Genomic DNA, 22,171 nt, shown 5'->3' on the forward strand with positions numbered 1-22,171 from the left:
AAGTGGTTTTCGAAGTGATGTCTGTGTGTGTGTGTGTGTGTGTGTGTGTGTGTGTGTGTGTGTGTGGGTGTGTGTGTCTGTGTGTCTGTGTGTCTGTGTGTCTGGATGTGTACAGAGCTAGAGACTACACCTGTGGTCCGATTTCGATGAAATTTGGTATGTAGGTTCTAATCCATGGTATCTCCAGGCGTTTTTTTTTCATTTTTTTGAAATTTTGATTTTTAATGGGGATTTTCCCATAAAAACCCATAAAAAACCGGAAAAATCGGATTTTCTCAAAAATGGCCCGAACGATTTTGATAAAGATTTAGTATGTTGTAGCCCTTTAAATTCTGAACAAAATGGTACAAATCCCATTTCTGTAAAAATTACGGTTCAAAAGTTACGGTAAATTATGTTATTTTCCCATAAAAACCCCATAAAATAACGAAAAATAGGATTTTAGACAAAAATCCGGTTTTGATTTAACATAATATGTTAAGGTCCTTACAATTTTGATAGTTTTTTCATTTTTTAGAAATTTTTATTTTTAATGGGGATTTTCCCATAAAACCCCATAAAATAACGGAAAAATATGATTTTCCCAAAAATGGCCCGAGCGATTTTGATAAAAATTTAGTATGTTATAGTCCTTTATATTCTGAACAAAATGGTACAAATCCCATCTCTGTAAAAATTACGGTTCAAAAGTTATTGTAAATTATGTTATTTTCCCTTAAAAACCCCATAAAATAACGGAAAATCAGATTTTCCCAAAATTGGCTCGAAAGATTTTGATATCAATTTAGTATGTTATAGTCCTTTAAATTCTGAAGAAAATTGTACAAATCCCATTTCCGTATATTTACTCTCACCGCTTACACATGATAAAGGTTGTTGACAAACTTATGGGAGAAAGTATGTGTCAGAATGCTGATACCGTTTATTTAAGTTAAGCACTCAATGTTATTTAAATGGGTTTCTTTACATCACCGAGTGAGTTTTTGATACTTTACATCACTCGAGAAGTAAGGAAGTTGTATACATCACGCTTGGGATAGGGAAGTTTAACATGGCGGGTTAGGTAAAAATTAATTATGAAGCAGTACAATTAGATTTTAGCCGATTCTATGTTATTCTAGGTTAGACTGGACGGTGGCGTCGTCCTGTAATCCAGCTACTAGGAGGTCACGAATTGTGGATAGCTATAGGCATGCACTGTGGATGAGATACTCCCTGGTGTGGATTAACGTTGCACTAGTGAGTACTATGACTATCCGCAGTACCATCCTGATAATTAGACCAATTCGCTAATTACAAGGAAAACATCTGGTTCGGAATCCACTTTAAAATCTAGGTCCCTTAGTTGCCATTGGCTGGATAAGCTATTAATTTAATGCTGTGTCTATGGAATATGTCGGCCTTAGTCCCTAACAAGACTAAAAGATCGCTCTACTAATCATACACTCAACCCCATCCATACTTGGCTTAAAATACCTACATACATTCGTATGGTTGCTATTTCAGAACTAGGTTTACAATGCAGTTGTCTGCCTGCAACATTGAGTGGAGCATGCTTATTAATCAAAACGTTTTAAGTCAATGCTAGTTATGTTATACGTAAATGGGATATCTACTTACTGTATCCAAAGTCAATGGTACATTTGGTGCACGTAAATGAGATGTCCACTTGTAGTAGGTATATAAAGTCAATGGTTCATGTGGTTCTCATAAATTAAATGTCTACTTGCAGTATCTTAAGTCAATGACAAATCTGGTTCAAGTAAATAGAATGTCTACTTGCAGTACCTATGTAAACGTAAAGTCAATGGTACATTTGGTTCACGTATATCGGATGTCTACTTGCAGTATTAAAGTCAATAGTTCATCGGGTATTCATAAATATTAAATGTTGACTTGCAGTATCCAAAATCAATGTATCTGTTTCTTGTAAATGGGATATCTATACTTGCAGTATCTAAAGTCAATACTGCATCTGGTTCACGTCAATGCAATGTCTAATGGCTGTATCCAAAGTTAATTATATATTTGGTTCACTTAAATGGAATCCCTATGTGCAATATTCAAAATAAATTGTAGGTCTGGTTCATGTAAATGAAATGTCTACTTGTAATATCAAAAGCCAATGGTTCATAATCTTTATTAGTAATACATTTTGTAGCAAATAATGCTCAACGGTATCAATCCAACTTCCCTTTTGTTCTTTATTTCGTAATGTGCTAGTTTCGAGTATTTATTGATAAACACATGTTACAACTTTAGTTAACCTTTTTGTTGTTTCTTGCAAATACAGTCATGGCAACCAATTAACCCATATGGTCTATGTTAAATTTCTATAAGTTTAAATTCACGTAGGGAAAAGCCCTATGATCCGATTTGTACGATTTCAGATACCTTCCCATGGTTGGTTACTATGGCTGTGCTCAGTTTCGTGCAGATCGCTTCAGCCAGTCAGGAGGAGTATTTGTATAACGAAAGCAGGAGTGTAGTATAAGAGCATCGCTCTCTCCGCTCAATAAAGTATTAAAAAGTATTAAAAAAAGTAAAGTATAAAGTTGTCTATTCATGGCAAGTAACGTATAGTACTGTATGTGCGTGTAAAGTATACCTGTACAAATCACTGCAATACTTCTCATTTGTGTGGCGAGGGTGAGGCCAGCGCTTTGCCTTTCAATCCTTTACACGCCAGTAATGAAAGCACTTTTACAGTTTCAATCTACTCTACCAAGAGGTCAGAATTAAATGTTTTCAGTATCAAACTGCAGACTTTTAATTTACACGTATACTCCTCATTGAAATTTCAAAGCTTACTGGTACATCGCCAATCTCTAAATATTATCTTATACTGTACTGCATGGTTATTGTTTGAAATCGGTTTGAAATATTACATTTTGAAATTGTTTTTTATATTTATTTGTATCCTACCAAACAACAATGCACAATAGTTTAGTATGTATATCATAATTGACATAAAGGATTGACGTATACAGCAAAAATAACGAAAAATAAATTACGTGTTATCTATTTAACACTTTCCTCTATTAGGTCCATGTTATTGTATTAACAATACACTAAAAGTACTTCTAACCAAGAACAATGTTTGAAATTCGGATTGGCCATAGTAAAAACACTTTTAGCCAATTTACCATACAGGGAATACGCTATTACCCTATTATTATTGCTTTTTCGTTTTGAAGTCCCCAGAAGCCAAGAACACCGTTCAAATTCATATACTGTATAGGCTTATGTGTTTTCGTTATCGCGATAACTCGATAAAAATTGTCAGATTATGATTAAATTTGGTTTAAACATTTAAACCTACGTTTATTGAAATAAGTTAGCGAACCAGTAAGGTCAGACTAAGGCAACGTGGGTTTATGGAGGGTATAATAGGGTAAAAATTGGGATTTCTCATTGTTGACCTTAAAAACATAAAATGTTGCAATTTCGTTTGATAACATTTTGTAGAGCTTAAAAAAAGAAACAATTTAGTATGTGAAACGTGTTTGTATCATAGATTGTATTGTAGGTATAGATTGTATCATACGTTGTATATACCTAACGGTTACTGAAATAGTTCCAAAATTTTAAATTTAAAATTCCCGTTATTCTTATGGAGAATATAAACTGTTGTAGATTGCTTGTTTATGGATATATCCTAATAAAATTTGGCAATTTTGTTTACTTCATACTACGCTATCAACATTTCAGCAAACAAAACGAACCTCACGAACCTTCCCTGCAGCAGCAAACCTAAGTACTTATTAAAATAAATGTTATTTAAATAGAAAATATCTATATAATTTCTAAAGTACTTTTTTGTCGGTACGCGATAACTTCCTTAATCTTCACCAATTTCCATAAATAAGGTGTCATTTTAAAGATTTGTTTACCAACCACTCTGGAAAAATATACATATCACCTTTGACTATTAATGCAACTTCAGTATCAAATAGTCGATTATATCACTCATTTTTCATTAGTTTTTTTTTGTTTTTTAACGATCTATTATATCATTCTGCAAGTAGTTTAGTCTTTAATGTTTATTTATGCTACGTTGTTCGATCAGCTGAAACATTTGAATAACTTTAATCAAAACAATCGAATATTTAACCCTCAAATCCAAGTGATTTATTTTTACATGACGACCATCATTCTTAGTATGTGCTTTCTACGAGAAATAACTCCGGAGATAAAATCTGATTATACACTTTAAAGATGTTCAAACCAGAACAACTCAAAAGTAAGTAGCCTTCCCCCATGGATACTTTAGCTTTTATATTTATTATTTATGACATAGCCTTCATTTTAGTATACCTAGCATCCATTCTAGCCTATTTATATTTAAGAATTCCATCTTCAAACATCACCTCTTATCTTTTCTTTATTACAGGTTTTAATGGTTATGTTGTTACGTCGAGTTTGTTACCGACAGGAAACGGTTTATATCAGTTTTTCATTCGGTTCTTTACCAAGGGAAGTAGAACGCTCTGTTTTATCCATTAAAGTTTTTTTTAACTCATTCATTCCTTTACGTTCGTTACCTCATAAACCCATGCTAAAAATAACTCTATTATGTAGCTCACTTGGGCACCTACACTATGAAAGCCAAGTCGGCTGACTCCGGTCAAATTCTCATACTACGCAAGTTACCTTTGCCATGACTTTAAGTCACACGGACAGACGCTAACGAAGGGAAGGATTTACGTGCCAGACCCCGTTTCTTTTAACACATTCAGTTTTTGTGGCTTTGTCAAGGGTGCGCTTTTTCAATGAAAACTATGCCTGTGTAAACACAAAGGCATCAAAACAAAAATCGTATATTAATACTTTAAACATAGTGTTCAAAGAGGTCCTTAAAACATATAAAATCGTAACTAACAACGTAACTTAACATTATATCATTAAAATGTTGTTTATTGAGCAAAGCGAAGCGAAGCTCTTTGGGATCAACTTCAATGAAATCTTTATAACACTTCTCCATAACGGCTGAACATATTTTAGCCAAACTTACCAAGGTTGTTTTGTCAAATGTATGGATGGTTTAGACGTAACAAATTTATAGCTATTTACCTTCAAGTGTAGTAAGAGCGTTTTTACATCACGCAGGTGAAGGTTGTGCAACGAGCGGAAGCGAGTTGCATAATTTACCTAAGTGATGTAAACACGCTCTTGCGTAACGTGTAACGTACAAGATTTTACCTGACCCGACAATATACAGGACCAACAATACAGACGAATATATGTTATCCATTTCACTCATCTTCTAACAGTAACGTTCATTTACAAACAAAAGCTAGGCTAGGAAAATTCTTCAAAACATAACAATAAAATTCAAGAGCACAGCTGATTTCTAGCGTTGAACGTCGTTGGTTCCATAGAGGTATATTTTTTAAGTTAACCACTCAATGTTATTTAAATGGGTTTCATTACATCACCGAGTGAGTTTTTGATACTTTACATCACTCGATAAGTAAGGAAGTTGTATACATCACGCTTGGGATAGGGAAGTTTAACATGGCGGGTTAGGTAAATTTTTTTATAATCTTACTAGTATTATAAATGTGAAAGTTTGTGTGTTTGTTTATTTGTTTGAAGTTCAATCACGCAATAACTACTGGACGGATTGGGCTGAAATTTGGCATGATGATAGCTCACACTCCCGATTAACATATTGGCATATTCTTATCTCAAAAATCCTTTCGGGCTCCGCCCCAGTGGCTCTGTAGTTCCCCATGTTAACCTTATGAGTATTCATATTTAAAGGGAATTAAAGAATTTAGTCAGCTGTTTTAACTAAAAAAGTTGGTTCTATGACATGAAAAACACTAAAAAGTTATAAGATTTACCAACAGGGTGCAGTACTATTATTTTTTTGCAATTATGAAAACAGCTAATTTGAACTAAGCGGCAACAAAGAACTGTGATTCGCAATGATAACTGTCAAAGTAGGATTGTTTACAGTTATGTTTTTAATTTCCTATAAATTAGTGATATTTTGCGAATTTTTGATAATTTATTTTTTTCTATTGTCTTAGTGAATTGCTAGATTATGGCTATGGTAGATGGGTAATTGGTAGATAGCTATAGTATACTGTAAATTAAAAGAAGCAAATTTTATCAAACTGTGTCCTCCCCCATTGGAAACGCAAAGATTGAGTATAACTGCAATAAGCAATTTAACCCCGTACGAAGTACGGGTACTCTGATAGTGCCTATATAATTTTAAAGTCACTTAAATTTTTTTTGAATTTTAACATTTTCTGGTCTTATGGGTTGCCATGGTGGTTACAAAATAACAACGTAAATGTAAACAACCATGAATCGTAGCATATATAAAAATCAAGCCACGACATAAACACAGTACGTACAAAGAAAAACATCGTATGATGACAGCTGATCAAATGCCACAGAGATTTAGGTTTACATTTAAGTCGCAATTTGGAAACGACGACTGATCGAATAAATACAGTCATAGATAAAACCATTAACTATTGGATACAGAAGTTGTATCAATAGTAAAAGATCAAACATACTTTCTTAAGTAGAGTATTTAACAGATTTATTTATTTGTATACGGCAAACACCATTTTACATTTCACATTGCAATTATATACAAATGGCAAAAAAAAGATGACGTAATAATACATGCGTGTGACCATTCAAGGCCCCACTAGAAAAAACAGGCCATGCTGCAGAATTCATGACGTCACATTAGTGGATGGATTCACTCTCATATCCCATATGTTTTAGGTAAATAAGCTGGCTGTTTGACAGATTTTGACGGTACGCGTCGTCTGTAGGCTTCAAAAGCACAATAAACATTGCGTGTAGGTTATGTTTACGCCGTATCGCTCTTTTACCTATAATTGGAACACTGATGTTGCAATTAGTTCTTCGCATTAGGCTTAGAGTAGTTTGAAAAATATGTAAATATACTAAAATGGTGTAATGAGTTATCCACCTAATTCTGATAAATCATCTCTCCTTAAAAATACAGAATTAGTGTACTAAATGTAGGTAAATGAATTTAAACAGTGATAAGATTTTAAGTATTTTATTAAACACATGTAGGTTTACGATCTTATTGTGTTAATTTGTCAAGCTTTCGTTTTTTGTTTGACTTTTTTACTGATAACTTTTCTCTAGAACATTTACAATAGTTATTCAAAAGAATATTACAAAAAATGGTAATACATTTGTTCATAAGTGGAAAATTGTAAAAAGCACACACCGTCGTTATGTTATTTAAAAAGAATAAATCAACTGCATCTGAAATTAAATGTACTAAAAGTTTTCGTTGACATTTTGAACTTACGAAGGCATATTCATACCTTTCACTTATAATCATCTTAAACAATTTCAAACCTACGGCTAAAATGTTCACAATATCATCTGATGGGTACTTAAGGCTACCTCTGTCAACGATTCTCAAATATTCATTATTGATATTTGAAACGATTGTGTCTTTATTCCTGTTTAGTAATGTTACTTCACATATTTTACATTTGTTCACTTTTAACAGTTTATAGCACACATATCCACCAATATAGGTGAGACACACTAAATCGTTGTCACTAACGTCCATAAATCTAATGTCTTCATAAATATCTTCAAATTCAGAATATTCGTTGCAATCGATTTCTTCCATTTCTGGATTAGAATTTATGCTATCAATATTTATATGCAGGTCTGAAATTTTTATTTCTTTTTTAGAGGCCGAAAACAACTCAATAATACTAACGGTTTTAAGTTTTTTTTCTGAACCTAAGATTTGTTGAACGGTAACATGGTAGCAACCTCCACTCATCTGTCTATATTGGCCAAATCTTTCTTCTAGGGGATCATTCTGAAATTTACTTAATAGTATGTAGTCCACACTCCAGTCTTTCTTCAGATATTCAATAATCTCTATTATAGTGGAAGTTGTATGTTGTAGAGCTAGTTGTGTCTCCGCAGTCAGCTTCCCATTTCTTTTACTTTTTTTATGATTTCTTTCACCCTGTATTTTAAATTCATTCCACTTACTAAGCCACAAAACAAACCGCCGAAGAAATAGAAAGTTTTCATCATTTAGAGTTCTTATGGGCTGACAAAAAGGATCATTAAAACGATCACCCTTAAACACATGAGAAACGTTCATAATTTTCCACCATTTAATAACTAGTTCTAAGAATAATATAGTACCCTCGTTATTTACATTATATTTAGATTTAACATACTTTAATGCTGCAACATTTTTCTCGTCAAAAAACTTCACACATAGGTCTACTTTTTGTCGTTCAACGGATGTAGGATGCAGCACTTTTTTATTTAAAGCAGGGGCTAGCTTTATTACACTATTTTCTTCTTGTTTGTGAAGTGATTTGAGGTCAGATACACTTGCAGTACACATTTCGTCAAAGTTTTCAAATTTAGGAAATATAAATGTTTGCTTACAATCCGTTTGATTTAACCAATTATTTCTAATCGATTTGAATAGATGCACAGAATCAAAAGGAAGAAACACTTTTTGTTTGCCTGTGTTATCATAAGGATTGATAAAACTTGCCATTAATGTTCCACCATTTAGTTTAGCAAAAGCATTACGATTTAATGAGTTGTTATCTGTTATTATGCTTAAAACTTTGTATCCTATAGTGGTTAGCATTTTTAATATTTATTTGCAAAATTAATTTATGCAAATATTTTCCATCAAGGTCCTTACATGGGAATAAACCTACTACATCTTTTGTTCTAGAAAATAAACTAGTGATCATAAATGTTTGTATAGTTGTCGCTAGCTGTACAGATGAATCCCTTTCTTTGGATGACTCGTGTACTACCCCTTCTAATTTACCACCCTGATAACTGAGTTCGGGTCTAACGTAAACTTCATCAGCAAGGAGGTTAACTATTTTTTCGTGATCCTCCAAATATTTGAATTTAGTTTTCAAATAGTTAACATGAGCAGGATCAAAAGTCGAACACCCGTTTCCAACATTTGATGTAAACGTTTTTAGGTATCTTGGATGAGGCATAGTTAAAAAATTAGAGTTCCTTATACTTTTGTATGCAGCTGGGAAACAAAAGAAAATAGTTGCAAACCATATTAGAGTTCTAGCACAATACCTAATTTGTTTTTGGAAAACTAGATTTATTTGTTCTTTATAAAAAGTAAGTTTTCTCGAAACTACTTCATCATTACTTGATTCACTTAGTTCATCCATAATTTCATTTATATGCTGAATTTTGTCGGTTGTAGTAATTATTACAGAAGAGTCTTTTTCAAACAACCACTCACATAAGGCATCAAGTTCAGAAATACGACTAATTTTGTTTGGTTCAGAAAAGATTACAGGACAAGTGTTAGTGATATTGTTAATTACAAAGTCGTTTTTAGTTACAACAAACGACAAGTCTTTCTTTATTACTAGGGAAACCTCAATCTTTGGAACATGTACATTGATATATTTTACATTAAATACATTGAGAAAATCGTCAAAAATATTGCACTTAACGTTTTTTACAATAGGGACGCAATTACTTTTCAAATATGTTTTTAAACTTATGAAGCTTTCGATAATGTCCTTTGACTGCTCTTCTTCCTGTTGGCTTAAAACTCTTTGTCCCCCTTCAATTACCCACTGTGTTGGAGTTTGTGTAGGTAAGTGTAATGTTTCTGACATGTAAATTGGCTCATTGTACAATATTGACGGTACTGCATCTTCTGTGAGCTTTAGACGGTTTCGAGGAACACACAATACCGTCCCGTCAGGCCGAACCACAGAGTCTTCTTTTACAATGAACCTTTCGTCGAACTCTTGAACTCGAACTTGGTTTAAAATCACTACGGTGTATTGCACTTGTCCAGGCATTTGCTTTAGTTTGGTCTTTTGGGAATGAAAAAATGGGCACTGGCACATTTTCTCTGTCCTTGTAGTAATTGCTCCGACAACCTGGGACGCAACAACAGTACGGCATGTTTTATTTTTTACTATACACAATATTTCATCGTACCAAAAAAACTGAGTAGCGCAAGACACAACGACATCACCAAAATACTAACGAAACATTCCACAGGTTATATTTGTTTAATACATGTTTACAATTTTATATTTACATCTGGCAACTTAAGTACAGCTATCCACCACTGTGACGTAGCGTTGCACTGCCCGCGCTGCAGCATGGCCTGTTTTTTTCTAGTGGGGCCTTGGACCATTACAGATTTGGTTTAAGGTTATAACAAATAAGTCCTAAAACAATGTTTGTGATTCAGATAGGCTACGTGCGAATAATCAATTGCTCAAATACAGTGAGCTGGTATTTCACTGAATGTTCTTAGACCAAAACATACATGAGAACGGCTAAAAAAATTCTCGAATTGAAGTAATAATTTGAAAAAATCAAATTTATGTATTTTGGTCGAGTAGGTAATACAGTTGATAAATGAATGATGATGCTTGATGACAAATATGTGCTTTCATAGCTTTATTTTAAGACCAAAATTATGAAAATCGGTCGGGTTAGATTGTTTTTATTTATAAGAGAAATTTTGTTGACGCTATTATGCAGTTTGTAACGACTGTCAAAAATAAAGATATTTTAGTTTGAGTTTGAGGTAGAAGAGCCAAACGAGCTCGGAAATTAAAAACCAAATTTAACACCCATAATAAATGTACAAGGAGGCAGTTGCTTTTGTGCATAACTCGAAATATACGTAAGAGAAATGAATGCCGATGCTTAATGGCAAATCTGTGCGTCCATACTTAATTATGAATTATGGCCAAAATTATGAAAAATCGGTCGGTTGGAAGAGCCAACCCACCGAATGTAACGTTATTTTATATATTTATTATATGGTTAGTGTTTATAGTATATAGATATAGCACTATATAGTATACTGTATAGTTTATTTTTAAAGTACTTGATGTAGACGTGTCAAAATATTTTGGGATGGCATATATTGGTTTAATCTTAAGTATTATGCTAAAGTGATACGTGATCTATGTATAATGTATATTGTTTTGAAATTGTATATGAATGCATGTTTGTGAGTTGACAATCAATCTAGTCTGATGACCTGTACTATGATGGAGTTTCTGGCTACTCTCCCCCCCCTCTACTCCCTCCTCAACATCCATCGCTGGATTGGGGGAAGTCATTAGCTCAAGGCGCGCGCTTTGTTTTTTAGAGCACCCTCCATGTCGTACTACACTTAATTTGAGGAAGGCAGTGAGCTTTTACTACGTCTTTAGAATACAACAAGGTATGACATATCGGATTTATATAGGCTTTTATAATAATATTCCCATGCTAACTTTACTAAACTGAAACTTTACTAATTCTTAGTAAATAGAAAGTGGATGCCATTTAGGATTATTTATTTTCGAAGCAGTTTTGAACTTAGTACTGTAATGAACTACTTGTTTTGAACTACCAAAAACATGTTATGATATTTACAATTTGTTCTATGCAATCTATGCTACAGTTGTGGGCATAGTCTACCTATTGTCTGTATGTAATAACTGGGCCACGGAAACAATTCCAAGGTGGTGGTTTGCCAGACCAACAAGTTTGGGAAACGCTGGTGTATACTGTATAAAATGCTGCAATGTATAGACATTTTTACAATCCTAAAATCTCATTATATACATTTTTTAAGTAATTCTTCTCACAAGTAAAAGAATAATTTATAATCTAAATATCTATATACGGTAAGTAGTATCCAAAGTCAATGCCTCTGTTTCTTGTAAATGGGACATCTATACTTGCAGTATCTAAAGTCAATACTGCATCTGGTTCACGTCAATGCAATGTCTAATTGCTGTATCCAAAGTTAATTATATATTTGGTTCACATAAATGAAACACCTATGTGCAGTATTCAAAGTAAATTGTATTCTGGTTCATGTAAATGAAATATCTACTTGTAGTATTAAACGCCAATGGCTCAAAATCCTAATTGGTTATACATTTTGTAGCAAATAATGCTCAATGGTATTAATCCAACTTCCCTTTTGTTGTTGCTGTTCTTTCCTTTTGTTCTCTATTTCTTAACAATAGAAATAGTTTCGATGATTTTTTGATAAACACAAAAGACATGTTATAACTTTTGTTCTACCTTTTTATTGTTATCTTGCAAATACCCTCATGGCAACCAATTAACCCATAAGGCCCATGTTAAATTTCTAAAAGTGTAAATTCACGTAGGGAAAATCCCTGTGGTCCGATTTGTACCATTTCAGATTTATACCTTCCCATGGTTGGTTACTGACTGTGCTCAAATACTTGCAGATCGCTTTAGCCAGTCAGGAGGAATATTTGTAAAACAAAAGCAGGAGTTTAGTATAAGAGCTTCGCTCGCTCCACTCAATGAGGGTTTTCTATGTTACAACCCTTTTCCGCCCACCCTACTTCTGATTTTTACGATTTAGATGCCGTTTTAAAGCTTATGAATTAGCGAAGTGACAAATGGTAACTAAAGAGGATACGGAGTGTTGCTAAACAACTTTCATTATAATGGTTTAAAATATGAATTGTTATTTAATAACACCTTTTTCTTTAATTGAACGTTTAATCACGGTCAGTAGATAGTAAACAAGAGACGAAACAGTTAATGAAAATTGACTCTTTATGGTGCATATTGTAACTGTTAACAAAAATAACTAACTACCATTATTTATTAAACTAACACACTCTGTTTGATGCCAACCTGAATACGAATCAAGCTTCTATCTGTGTTATTAGCTGGTATTCAAACAATGTCTTGGTAAAATGAGTGTTTCCAAAACTATGATCTCCTACCATCTGGCAATATTATGTAAAATTAATAATATTTACATGTAATCCAAACATTAGTACATGCACGGAACATAAATCCGTACATGTAGTAGTTAATAGCTATTTACCTTACAAGTGTAGTAAGAGCGTTTTTACATCACGCACTTGCGTAACGTGTAACGTACAAGATTTTACCTGACCCGACAATATACAGGAGGTTACGAACTAGTTATTTGTGTAACTAGTGGTGAAAGTGGCACTTTGCTGCACACGAGAGCAATGTTTACGCACGAGCCGCAGGCGAGTGTGGAATGATCTCGAGTGCAGCAAAGGCCTTTTTCACTCGTGTTACACATTATATTTTTCCTACAGTCACTATAAAGCATATAAATAATTAGTCTTTCAAACACTATGCAACACGTTTTTAGGTTCAGCTGGCAACACAAATGGTCAAATGGTGCCCTAGAGAAAGTAGTACTCGCGGTCCATATCACTCCGCTATTTTTCCTCGGCAAGAAATGTGCTCCGCGTTTTGAGAATATAGTTCCATATGTTTTTGTAATTTGAAGTGGTTTCCGCGCCTAAAGAAAAATGCTTAAAAGGTATTTTCTTGTTTATTAAGATCGTAGGAAGGTTTTAAAAACGTTTAAAAGAAAAGTCCAGAAAGTTCAGAAATACCGAAACTATAAACACGAAATGGCAGGTTAAATCGTAGTTATAATAGTCAATCAGCTGCTCATAGTATAATTATCTTTAAGTGTTGCCAACCTATTTCCAAGCGTAAAAGGATTACGTGCATAATGGAACCACGCTGTTTTGTGTTGTTTCGTTGGAATCCTGATATGCGGCAAAGTATAAACCGTACGGCAAAGTATAAACCGTACGGCAAAGTATAAATATGCAGCAATTAGCAGCTTTCTGTACTATAAACAGTACAAGGAAGCCAACTTTGTCGGGTGACTGTAGGAAAAATATTTTTCATTATCCATTTCACTCATCTTCTAACAGTAACGTTCATTTACAAACAAACGCTAGGTTAGGAAAATACTTTAAAGCATAACAATAACATTCAAGCTTCTCGAGTGATGTAAAGCTGAAAAAAAACTCACTCGGTGATGTAATGAAACCCATTTAAATAACATTGAGTGCTTAACTTAAAAATTATACCTCTATGGAGCCAACGACGTTCAACGCTAGAAATCAGCTGTTCGCTTGAATGTTATTGTTATGCTTTAAAGTATTTTCCTAACCTAGCGTTTGTTTGTAAATGAACGTTAGGCGGGTTACACACCGGAGTCGCGGATATTATGTCGCCGATATTTCTGATGTCGCGGACATGATGTCTGCGACACGTAATAAAATGCAACCATGGGAGAAGGGACACGTGCTGGCGACATGAGAGGGAATCAGTTCAGTTTTTCATCAGTTTTAATAATGTCATCCTCTGAAGAAGATGGTGTGTTGTTGCTGCTGATGCTACGGAGACGAAGACGACGACGAACAGTAAATGTGAGAAGAGAGTTCTGGACCAATCCTTATTGGAAGGATAATCAGTTGTCCAGTCAATTCACATTGACTCTAGTATAATATAACCACCACTCGAGTAAACCCACCACTCAACTCACAAAACAAAACAGAAGTACCAAGACCAAGTGACAGCGCCGAAACTACTAGAAACGTGTTATGCGCATGCGCGGGCCCAAGAGACACGAGACATGTCTGTCCAAACACCGACCGGTTGGTTCGCTCGAGACACGCGTCTGCGACACGAGTCGCAGACAACGTGTCCGCGACACTGGTGTGTAAAGCTCCATAAGATAACATAGGTTGGTTTTCGAGGGGCATGTCGCGGACACGAAAAATATCGGCGACATCATATCCGCGACACCGGTGTGTAACCCGCCTTTACTATTAGAAGATGAGTGAAATGGATAATGAAAAATATTGTTCGTAACCTCCTGTATATTGTCGGGTCAGGTAAAATCTTGTACATTACACGTTACGCAAGTGTGTGATGTAAAAACGCTCTTACTACACTTGTAAGGTAAATAGCTATTACATAGCTAAATTTAAGTCTAGTAGCCTAATAATATGTACTAAAATACGTAGATTTAGGATAATGAGGGTTAAAAAAAACGAATCGTGGTTTCGATTGAATATTAAAAAAACATGCAGTCTAGGTAGGCCTGCAATATACCTATTCCCCTCCAGGATATCGATGGGAGACAACGTAATTAGCACTTTAAATGACAATAACAGTTTTATTAATTAGTGGGTTACTTTTGTGAGCTTATTATAATGGTAATAAATATTTATGAGATGTATTAGTCCATTGGGTTTTTAAAAGAAAAGACTAAAAGGAACACTTATACAAATAATCTGTATAAAATGTGAAAGGTACACAGATGTTGTCGTGTAACGGAGATTAATTCTTTTCATTACTACGTCGGTTTTTGATGAATGCGAGTTTTCTAGCTTAGCAACGAATTCAGAAACAAATTAAACATTACATTCTGCTTGACATTTTGAGATGCGAGCTTAACCAAGTATGAAGTTTTTTTTATTTCAATATTAAAAGCTCCATTGAGTACAGTATAATTTGACATAAAGAAGAATGGACCAAAGACTCACAAACTTTGCCTGATAAATTAAGAGTGTTCATTACCGCCATGTTATACCATGTTTTTAAAGTTTAAACTAGTCCTTCCAAACCTAACGTGAATCCATATAATATCCATTTAAATGTATACCAATATTTGAGGGAAGAGTAACAATTCCATGAACTATTGCTGCTTTGCATGTACTACAAATTATTTCAAAAATTCTTCCATACATTATTCGTAAAATATACACAAGAGTTCACTAAATAATTTTCTTTGTAGAATTACAAATTATTAATTTAAACGAAGCTAAATTCGGTTACTTTAATACACTATTACTTTACAAACATAATAATACGATAGTAAGTAGACTTTTAAAAAGCAAACACGTAGGCCAAGACAAGTAAATTCAGCAGCTAAATCATTTTATTGGGCCAGCCAGGTCAATACAAATATACTATACTATACATCAATTACTAATTCTAATATTTACAATAATGAGGATAATAATGACTATCGCATTGTCTCTAACCTAAAGCTTGTCATAGACGTACAGTAGTAACTTACCCTTCTTTGCTTATAAAGTTTTATAAAGCTTTTAGGTAGCCAGCGCAAGCAATTAGGTCCTGTGTTATTCTTATGAAAAAAAAAGAATCTTGTAAAACAAAATATTAAATTACCAATCACAAGTCCAGGGGATTTAAAGCTTGTAACTACAGTCATCAAAACAACCTGTGTTGTAGTATAAACTATACTAATATATAAATACCCCCGCCGCAGCAAACCTGCAGACTAAGCGAATTTCCATTTGACTGAATGGATTTACACTGAAATGTCTACTTAAAAATATAACATTTATCCTCGATTTAAATAGAATTGGTTTAACAAGTACTTAGATTTGCTGCATCAGGGAGGGGAAAACGGGTTTTTTTTTTGTAAAATGCTAATAGTTAGTAAGAAATAAAAACATTTTCCAAATTTGATCAAAATATGTTTCTAAACAAGCAAACTACAACAGTTTACTTATTCTCCATAAGAATAACATCAAGAACAACAATTTAAATTTACAATTTTTTGGAATTGTCTCCGTAACCATTAGGCGCATAACAACGCTTCAATATACTAAATTATTTGTTTTTTTAAGCTCTACAACATGGTTTGGAAATAAATTGCTAAATTTTATGTTTTTTGGGTCAAAAATGGGGAAAACCTATTTTTACCCCATAAAAACCCCCCCGTAAACCATCGTTGCCATGGTCCGATCATGCTGCATCGCGAACTCGTTCGAATAAACGTAGGTTTACACGTTTGTACCAAATTTCATCAAAATCGGATCATTTTTGCTCGAGTTATCGTGCTAACGGACACACACACACACACACACATAATATGTAAAAAATATATATATGTGAATATATATATATATATTTATTTATTTATACATATATATTATATATATATGAATTTGAATGGATGGTGTTTTTGGCCTCTAGGGACCTCAAAACGAAAAAAAAATCGGTCCCGCGTCCAGGTCTTACTATGAGTAATTCGGTAATAGCTTATTCCCTATATGGGAAATTCGCTAAAATGAGATGGTGTGTGTTTGTGTGTGTGTCTGTCTGTTACTTTATAACGCAAGAATCACAGAACCGATTGAAATAAAATTGTGTATGAAGGTAGCTTATATCCCTGGTTAACATATAGGCCTATCCCTGTTATTATATATTTACCTTGGGCTACGCCCCATGGGATTCCAAAGTTTCAATGTTTACATTTTGGAAGAATGTAAATAGTAAAAAATATTAGCCTAATTGAAGTCAGCTGTAAACACTATAATTTGACAGTTCAAACAGCAGAGGTTAAGGGGTACAGGTTATGCTCCCAAGATTCTAAAGTTGTATGATAATGAGAAGAGTTTGATTAAAATATTTATAAAAATATACTTATTTTAATGGAAACTGAAGGATTATTACAATGTATACATTTTTTGGAATAATTTTGATGTGGTAGCTTTTTGTTTACAAATTTGAGCTGATAAACAAAATCAGTTGTTTGGATCAGGATTAATAGGTTTTAAAAACTAACAGATGTAGGCCTATGTACTGGTAGAGTTTTAAAAATTTAACTGACTCAAAAATGTTTGCACTTTTATTTGTATTTTAATTCAATTTACAAACTAAATTTCAACTATAGGCCTACCTAATTTTATTCCGTCCAGAGGTAACTACTACTTATATTTTCTTCTATCGTCTACTTCACATTCGCTTTTTTACATTTACAGAAATCTCCTTAGTAGTTGTGTTTTTACAACACTGCTTTAATTTCAATAGGTGGCGTCCCCATCTCAATGATTGATAATTGATAATTGAATTGATAACTATGGAGAATATCACAAAACTAAGCTGCACGCATTTCACTTTTGTTTCTAAAATCAATTAAATATCTGTAACGCAACTATGTTTCTTTACTCAATGCTTTAAATAATGATGTAAAATGCAAATACATACACGTTTTGAACTATGGAACGATTAAAAATAATAACTGTTATGTATTATGTTGTTGATTTATATTTAAATTAATGAAATTTGTGCCCTGATTAACAATAATAGTGGTTGGATTTCTAACACAAGGTAATACAAGTTTTCCATTAGTTTATTTTTGCTTATTATTGTGATATATACACACTGATCTGCAGGTAAAGATTGAACTTTAAACAAATCTCAGTAGCTACGGTAAAACATATCAATTATAAGAGAAATCAATATAAACTGTTTTTTTTTCTTTACTACGGTGAGCTTTATGTTGTACGATTATTTTTCCTTAGCACGGGTACAACAGCTAGTGATATATATAATAATAAGAAAACAACTGCACTCACCTCATTTATGTAATAATCCAAACTAGAGTTATAGTTTTCCGTCATTCTTCTGCGATTTTAATCTTGCACATTAAAATAGCTCGTGCGAATTTAAGGTAGATAACTTGTCATTGAACAAATTTGCCATTGTCCTTTAATAGAAAACAGATAAGATTAACCCAGTTAATGAGTGATTTCCATGTAGTCGAAAATGTCTTCCTATGAAACATTGTACAGTAGAGTGGGACTTAACCTCTCTAATTTATATTGCAAGTTGCTATCCTTAAAGTAAAATCTTCTCCAAAGTAATATATGAAAATATGTACATTTAACTACAATAAATTTTACTAAAGTATACAGTGTAAACTATTGGGTGTAAAATTAAATTTGGTTTCTTAGTATAGTAACAGCTTACATTGATATTCATTCTAGTATTGAATAAACAATTAAGAACCACTTACTGTATATGGCTGTTTATATGTGAGTTGGTGACAAGTTAGTTACTTTCAATTTTGTTGTAAGGGTATTCTCAAATACTTTCCCTCCTAATATACAAAATATTTATTTCGCAAGAGAGTCGCCACTTGCTTGGTTCTGCGTCAAAGAGTTATTCTCATACTAATGATGCATAATGCAACTAACCAGGTGTTGACGAAAGCATCAAACACATGATATGGACATTTCAAGTAGTAGGCCTACTACTTGAAATGTCGTAAGGTGTAATGTTTGTAACTAATCTTACCCTGTAGAGCGCCACTTCTACAGAATCTGGCCAGTACTTGGAGAGTTTATGTTTTACAATTTAAGTATGATGGATTATTTGTTTTCATTTTGTTGTAATACTATTAAGCATTCTTAACTTATCCTACTATAAATATCACTCGGTATAGCACTGTTTGACATCTTAAAGAACAGGCCTAACGAATGAAATTAGGTAACAATGGATTATTAATGTTATAGTTGTAAAGTTATGTTGAAAGACGTATCCTTAATGCAAAAATGTATGGTATTATAATCATATTTCGTAATTCAAATTTGAAAACTATTTAGTAATTAATTTTTATTGTTTACATTTTTCTATCGTGCATTCAATTTACATCAAATGTCTTATGTTTTCTTAAAAGTTATAAATTTCAATTAGATGACAATAATTGGCAATATTAGGAAATTTATTTATTATAGTCTCAGGTAAAATATTAAGTGTAAATTAATAATTTTATAAGGAATTCGCAATTTCTCTCACTAAATCGCTGTAGCCCCTTCAACCAGTTGAGCAAATTTTATTATAGACTAAATATATACCAGTATTATATTGATAATTATATCATAAGATAAAACATTATCAAAAAATATATATTAACAAACACGCGAACGGATGCGACCATTACTACACACGGTACAATTCACATGGCGGAGCTACATAGACTGGCGTAAAATAGCGTCCCGACAGCACCGACCCACCCCCACCTCCCCTGGTGTGATGTGGTCAGGCTCCTCACTGACCTCCTACCACAGTGTAGACCTGTGGTACAGTTCACATGTCGGAGCTACATAGACTGGCGTAAAGTAGCGTCCTGACAGCACCGACCCACCTCCACCTCCCGTGGTGTGATGTGGTCAGGCTCTTCACTGACCTCCTACCACAGTGTAGACCTGCAGTACAGTTCACATGGCGGAGCTACATAGACTGGCGTAAAGTAGCGTCCCGACAGCACCGACCCACCCCCACCTCCCGTGGTGTGATGTGGTCAGGCTCCTCACTGACCTCCTACCACAGTGTAGACCTGCAGTACAGTTCACATGGCGGAGCTACATAGACTGGGACTGGCGTAAAGTAGAGTCCTGACAGCACCGACCCACCCCCACCTCCCCTGGTGTGATGTGGTCAGGCTCCTCACTGACCTCCTACCACAGTGTAGACCTGTGGTACAGTTCACATGTCGGAGCTACATAGACTGGCGTAAAGTAGCGTCCTGAAAGCACCAACCCACCCCCACCTCCCCTGGTGTGATGTGGTCAGGCTCCTCACTGACCTCCTACCACAGTGTAGACCTGTGGTACAGTTCACATGTCGGAGCTACATAGACTGGCGTAAAGTAGCGTCCCAACAGCACCGACCCACCCCCACCTCCCGTGGTGTGATGTGGTCAGGCTCCTCACTGACCTCCTACCACAGTGTAGACCTGTGGTACAGTTCACATGTCGGAGCTACATAGACTGGCGTTAAGTAGCGTCTTGACAGCACCGACCCACCCCCACCTCCCGTGGTGTGATGTGGTCAGGCTCCTCACTGACCTCCTACCACAGTGTAGACCTGTGGTACAGTTCACATGGCGGAGCTACATAGACTGGCGTTAAGTAGCGTCTTGACAGCACCGACCCACCCCCACCTCCCGTGGTGTGATGTGGTCAGGCTCCTCACTGACCTCTTACCACAGTGTAGAACTGCGGTACAGTTCACATGTCGGAGCTACATAGACTGGCGTAAAATAGCGTCCTGATAGCACCGACCCACCCCCACCTCCCGTGGTGTGATGTGGTCAGGCTCCTCACTGACCTCGTACCACAGTGTAGACCTGCAGTACAATTCACATGGCGGAGCTACATAGACTGGCGTTAAGTAGCGTCCCGACAGCACCGACCCACCCCCACCTCCCCTGGTGTCATGTGGTCAGGCTCCTCACTGACCTCGTACCACAGTGTAGACCTGCGGTACAGTTCACATGGCGGAGCTAAATAAACTGGCGTTAAGTAGCGTCCCGACAGCACCGACCTAAGCCCACCTCCCCTGGTGTGATGTGGTCAGGCTCCTCACTGACCTCTTACCACAGTGTAGACCTGCGGTACAGTTCACATGGCGGAGCTAAATAAACTGGCGTTAAGTAGCGTCCTGACAGCACCGACCCACCTCCACCTCCCGTGGTGTGATGTGGTCAGGCTCCTCACTGACCTCCTACCACAGTGTAGACCTGTGGTACAGTTCACATGGCGGAGCTACATAGACTGGCGTAAAGTAGAGTCCTGCCAGCACCGACCCACCCCCACCTCCCGTGGTGTGATGTCAGGCTCCTCACTGACCTCCTACCACAGTGTAGACCTGCGGTACAGATCACATGGCGGAGCTACATAGACTAGCGTTAAGTAGCGTCCTGACAGCACCGACCCACCTCCACCTCCCGTGGTGTGATGTGGTCAGGCTCCTCACTGACCTCCTACCACAGTGTAGACCTGTGGTACAGTTCACATGGCGGAGCTACATAGACTGGCGTAAAGTAGAGTCCTGGCAGCGCCGACCCACCCCCACCTCCCCTGGTGTGATGTGGTCAGGCTCCTCACTGACCTTCTACCACAGTGTAGACCTGATGTACAGTTCACATGGCGGAGCTACATAGACTGGCGTAAATTAGCGTCCTGACAGCACCGACCCACCTCCACCTCCCGTGGTGTGATGTGGTCAGGCTCCTCACTGACCTTCTACCACAGTGTAGACCTGCTGTACAGTTCACATGGCGGAGCTACATAGACTGGCGTAAAGTAGCGTCCTGACAGCACCGACCCACCCCCACCTCCCGTGGTGTGATGTGGTCAGGCTCCTCACTGACCTCCTACCACGGTGTAGACCTGCGGTACGGATCACATGGCGGAGCTACATAGACTGGCGTAAGGTAGAGTCCTGACAGCACCGACCCACCCCCACCTCCCGTGGTGTGATGTGGTGAGGCTCCTCACTGACCTCCTACCACAGTGTAGACCTGCAGTACAGTTCTCATGGCGGAGCTACATAGACTAGCGTTAAGTATCGTCCTGACGCTGACAGCACCGACCCACCCCCACCTCCCGTGGTGTGATGTGGTGAGGCTCCTCAATAACCTCTTACCACAGTGTAGACCTGCGGTACAAAGCACATGACGGAGCTACATAGACTGGCGTAAAGTAGAGTCCTGACAGCACCG

The 22,171-nt window shown here is 35.9% G+C and overlaps 1 protein-coding gene across 1 annotated transcript in view; it reads right to left on the minus strand.

Annotated features, from left to right (window-relative positions):
- LOC128997346 (melanopsin-A-like) overlaps positions 1-19,600 on the minus strand; it is a 102,285-nt gene extending 82,685 nt beyond the window's left edge. The window contains exons 1-2 of the mRNA XM_054422987.1: positions 19,462-19,600; positions 18,240-18,370 (exon numbers count right to left, since the gene is read on the minus strand). Coding sequence (XP_054278962.1) covers positions 18,240-18,284 — 45 coding nt within the window. The 5' untranslated portion in view covers positions 18,285-18,370; positions 19,462-19,600. The remainder of the gene's footprint in view (positions 1-18,239; positions 18,371-19,461) is intronic.
- Positions 19,601-22,171: the final 2,571 nt, after the last annotated feature.

The sequence above is a fragment of the Macrosteles quadrilineatus genome, unplaced genomic scaffold (assembly GCF_028750875.1).
Source record: "Macrosteles quadrilineatus isolate MER2022 unplaced genomic scaffold, UCM_ALF_1.0 Scaffold_1__1_contigs__length_201487025, whole genome shotgun sequence".
NCBI lineage: Eukaryota > Metazoa > Arthropoda > Insecta > Hemiptera > Cicadellidae > Macrosteles > Macrosteles quadrilineatus.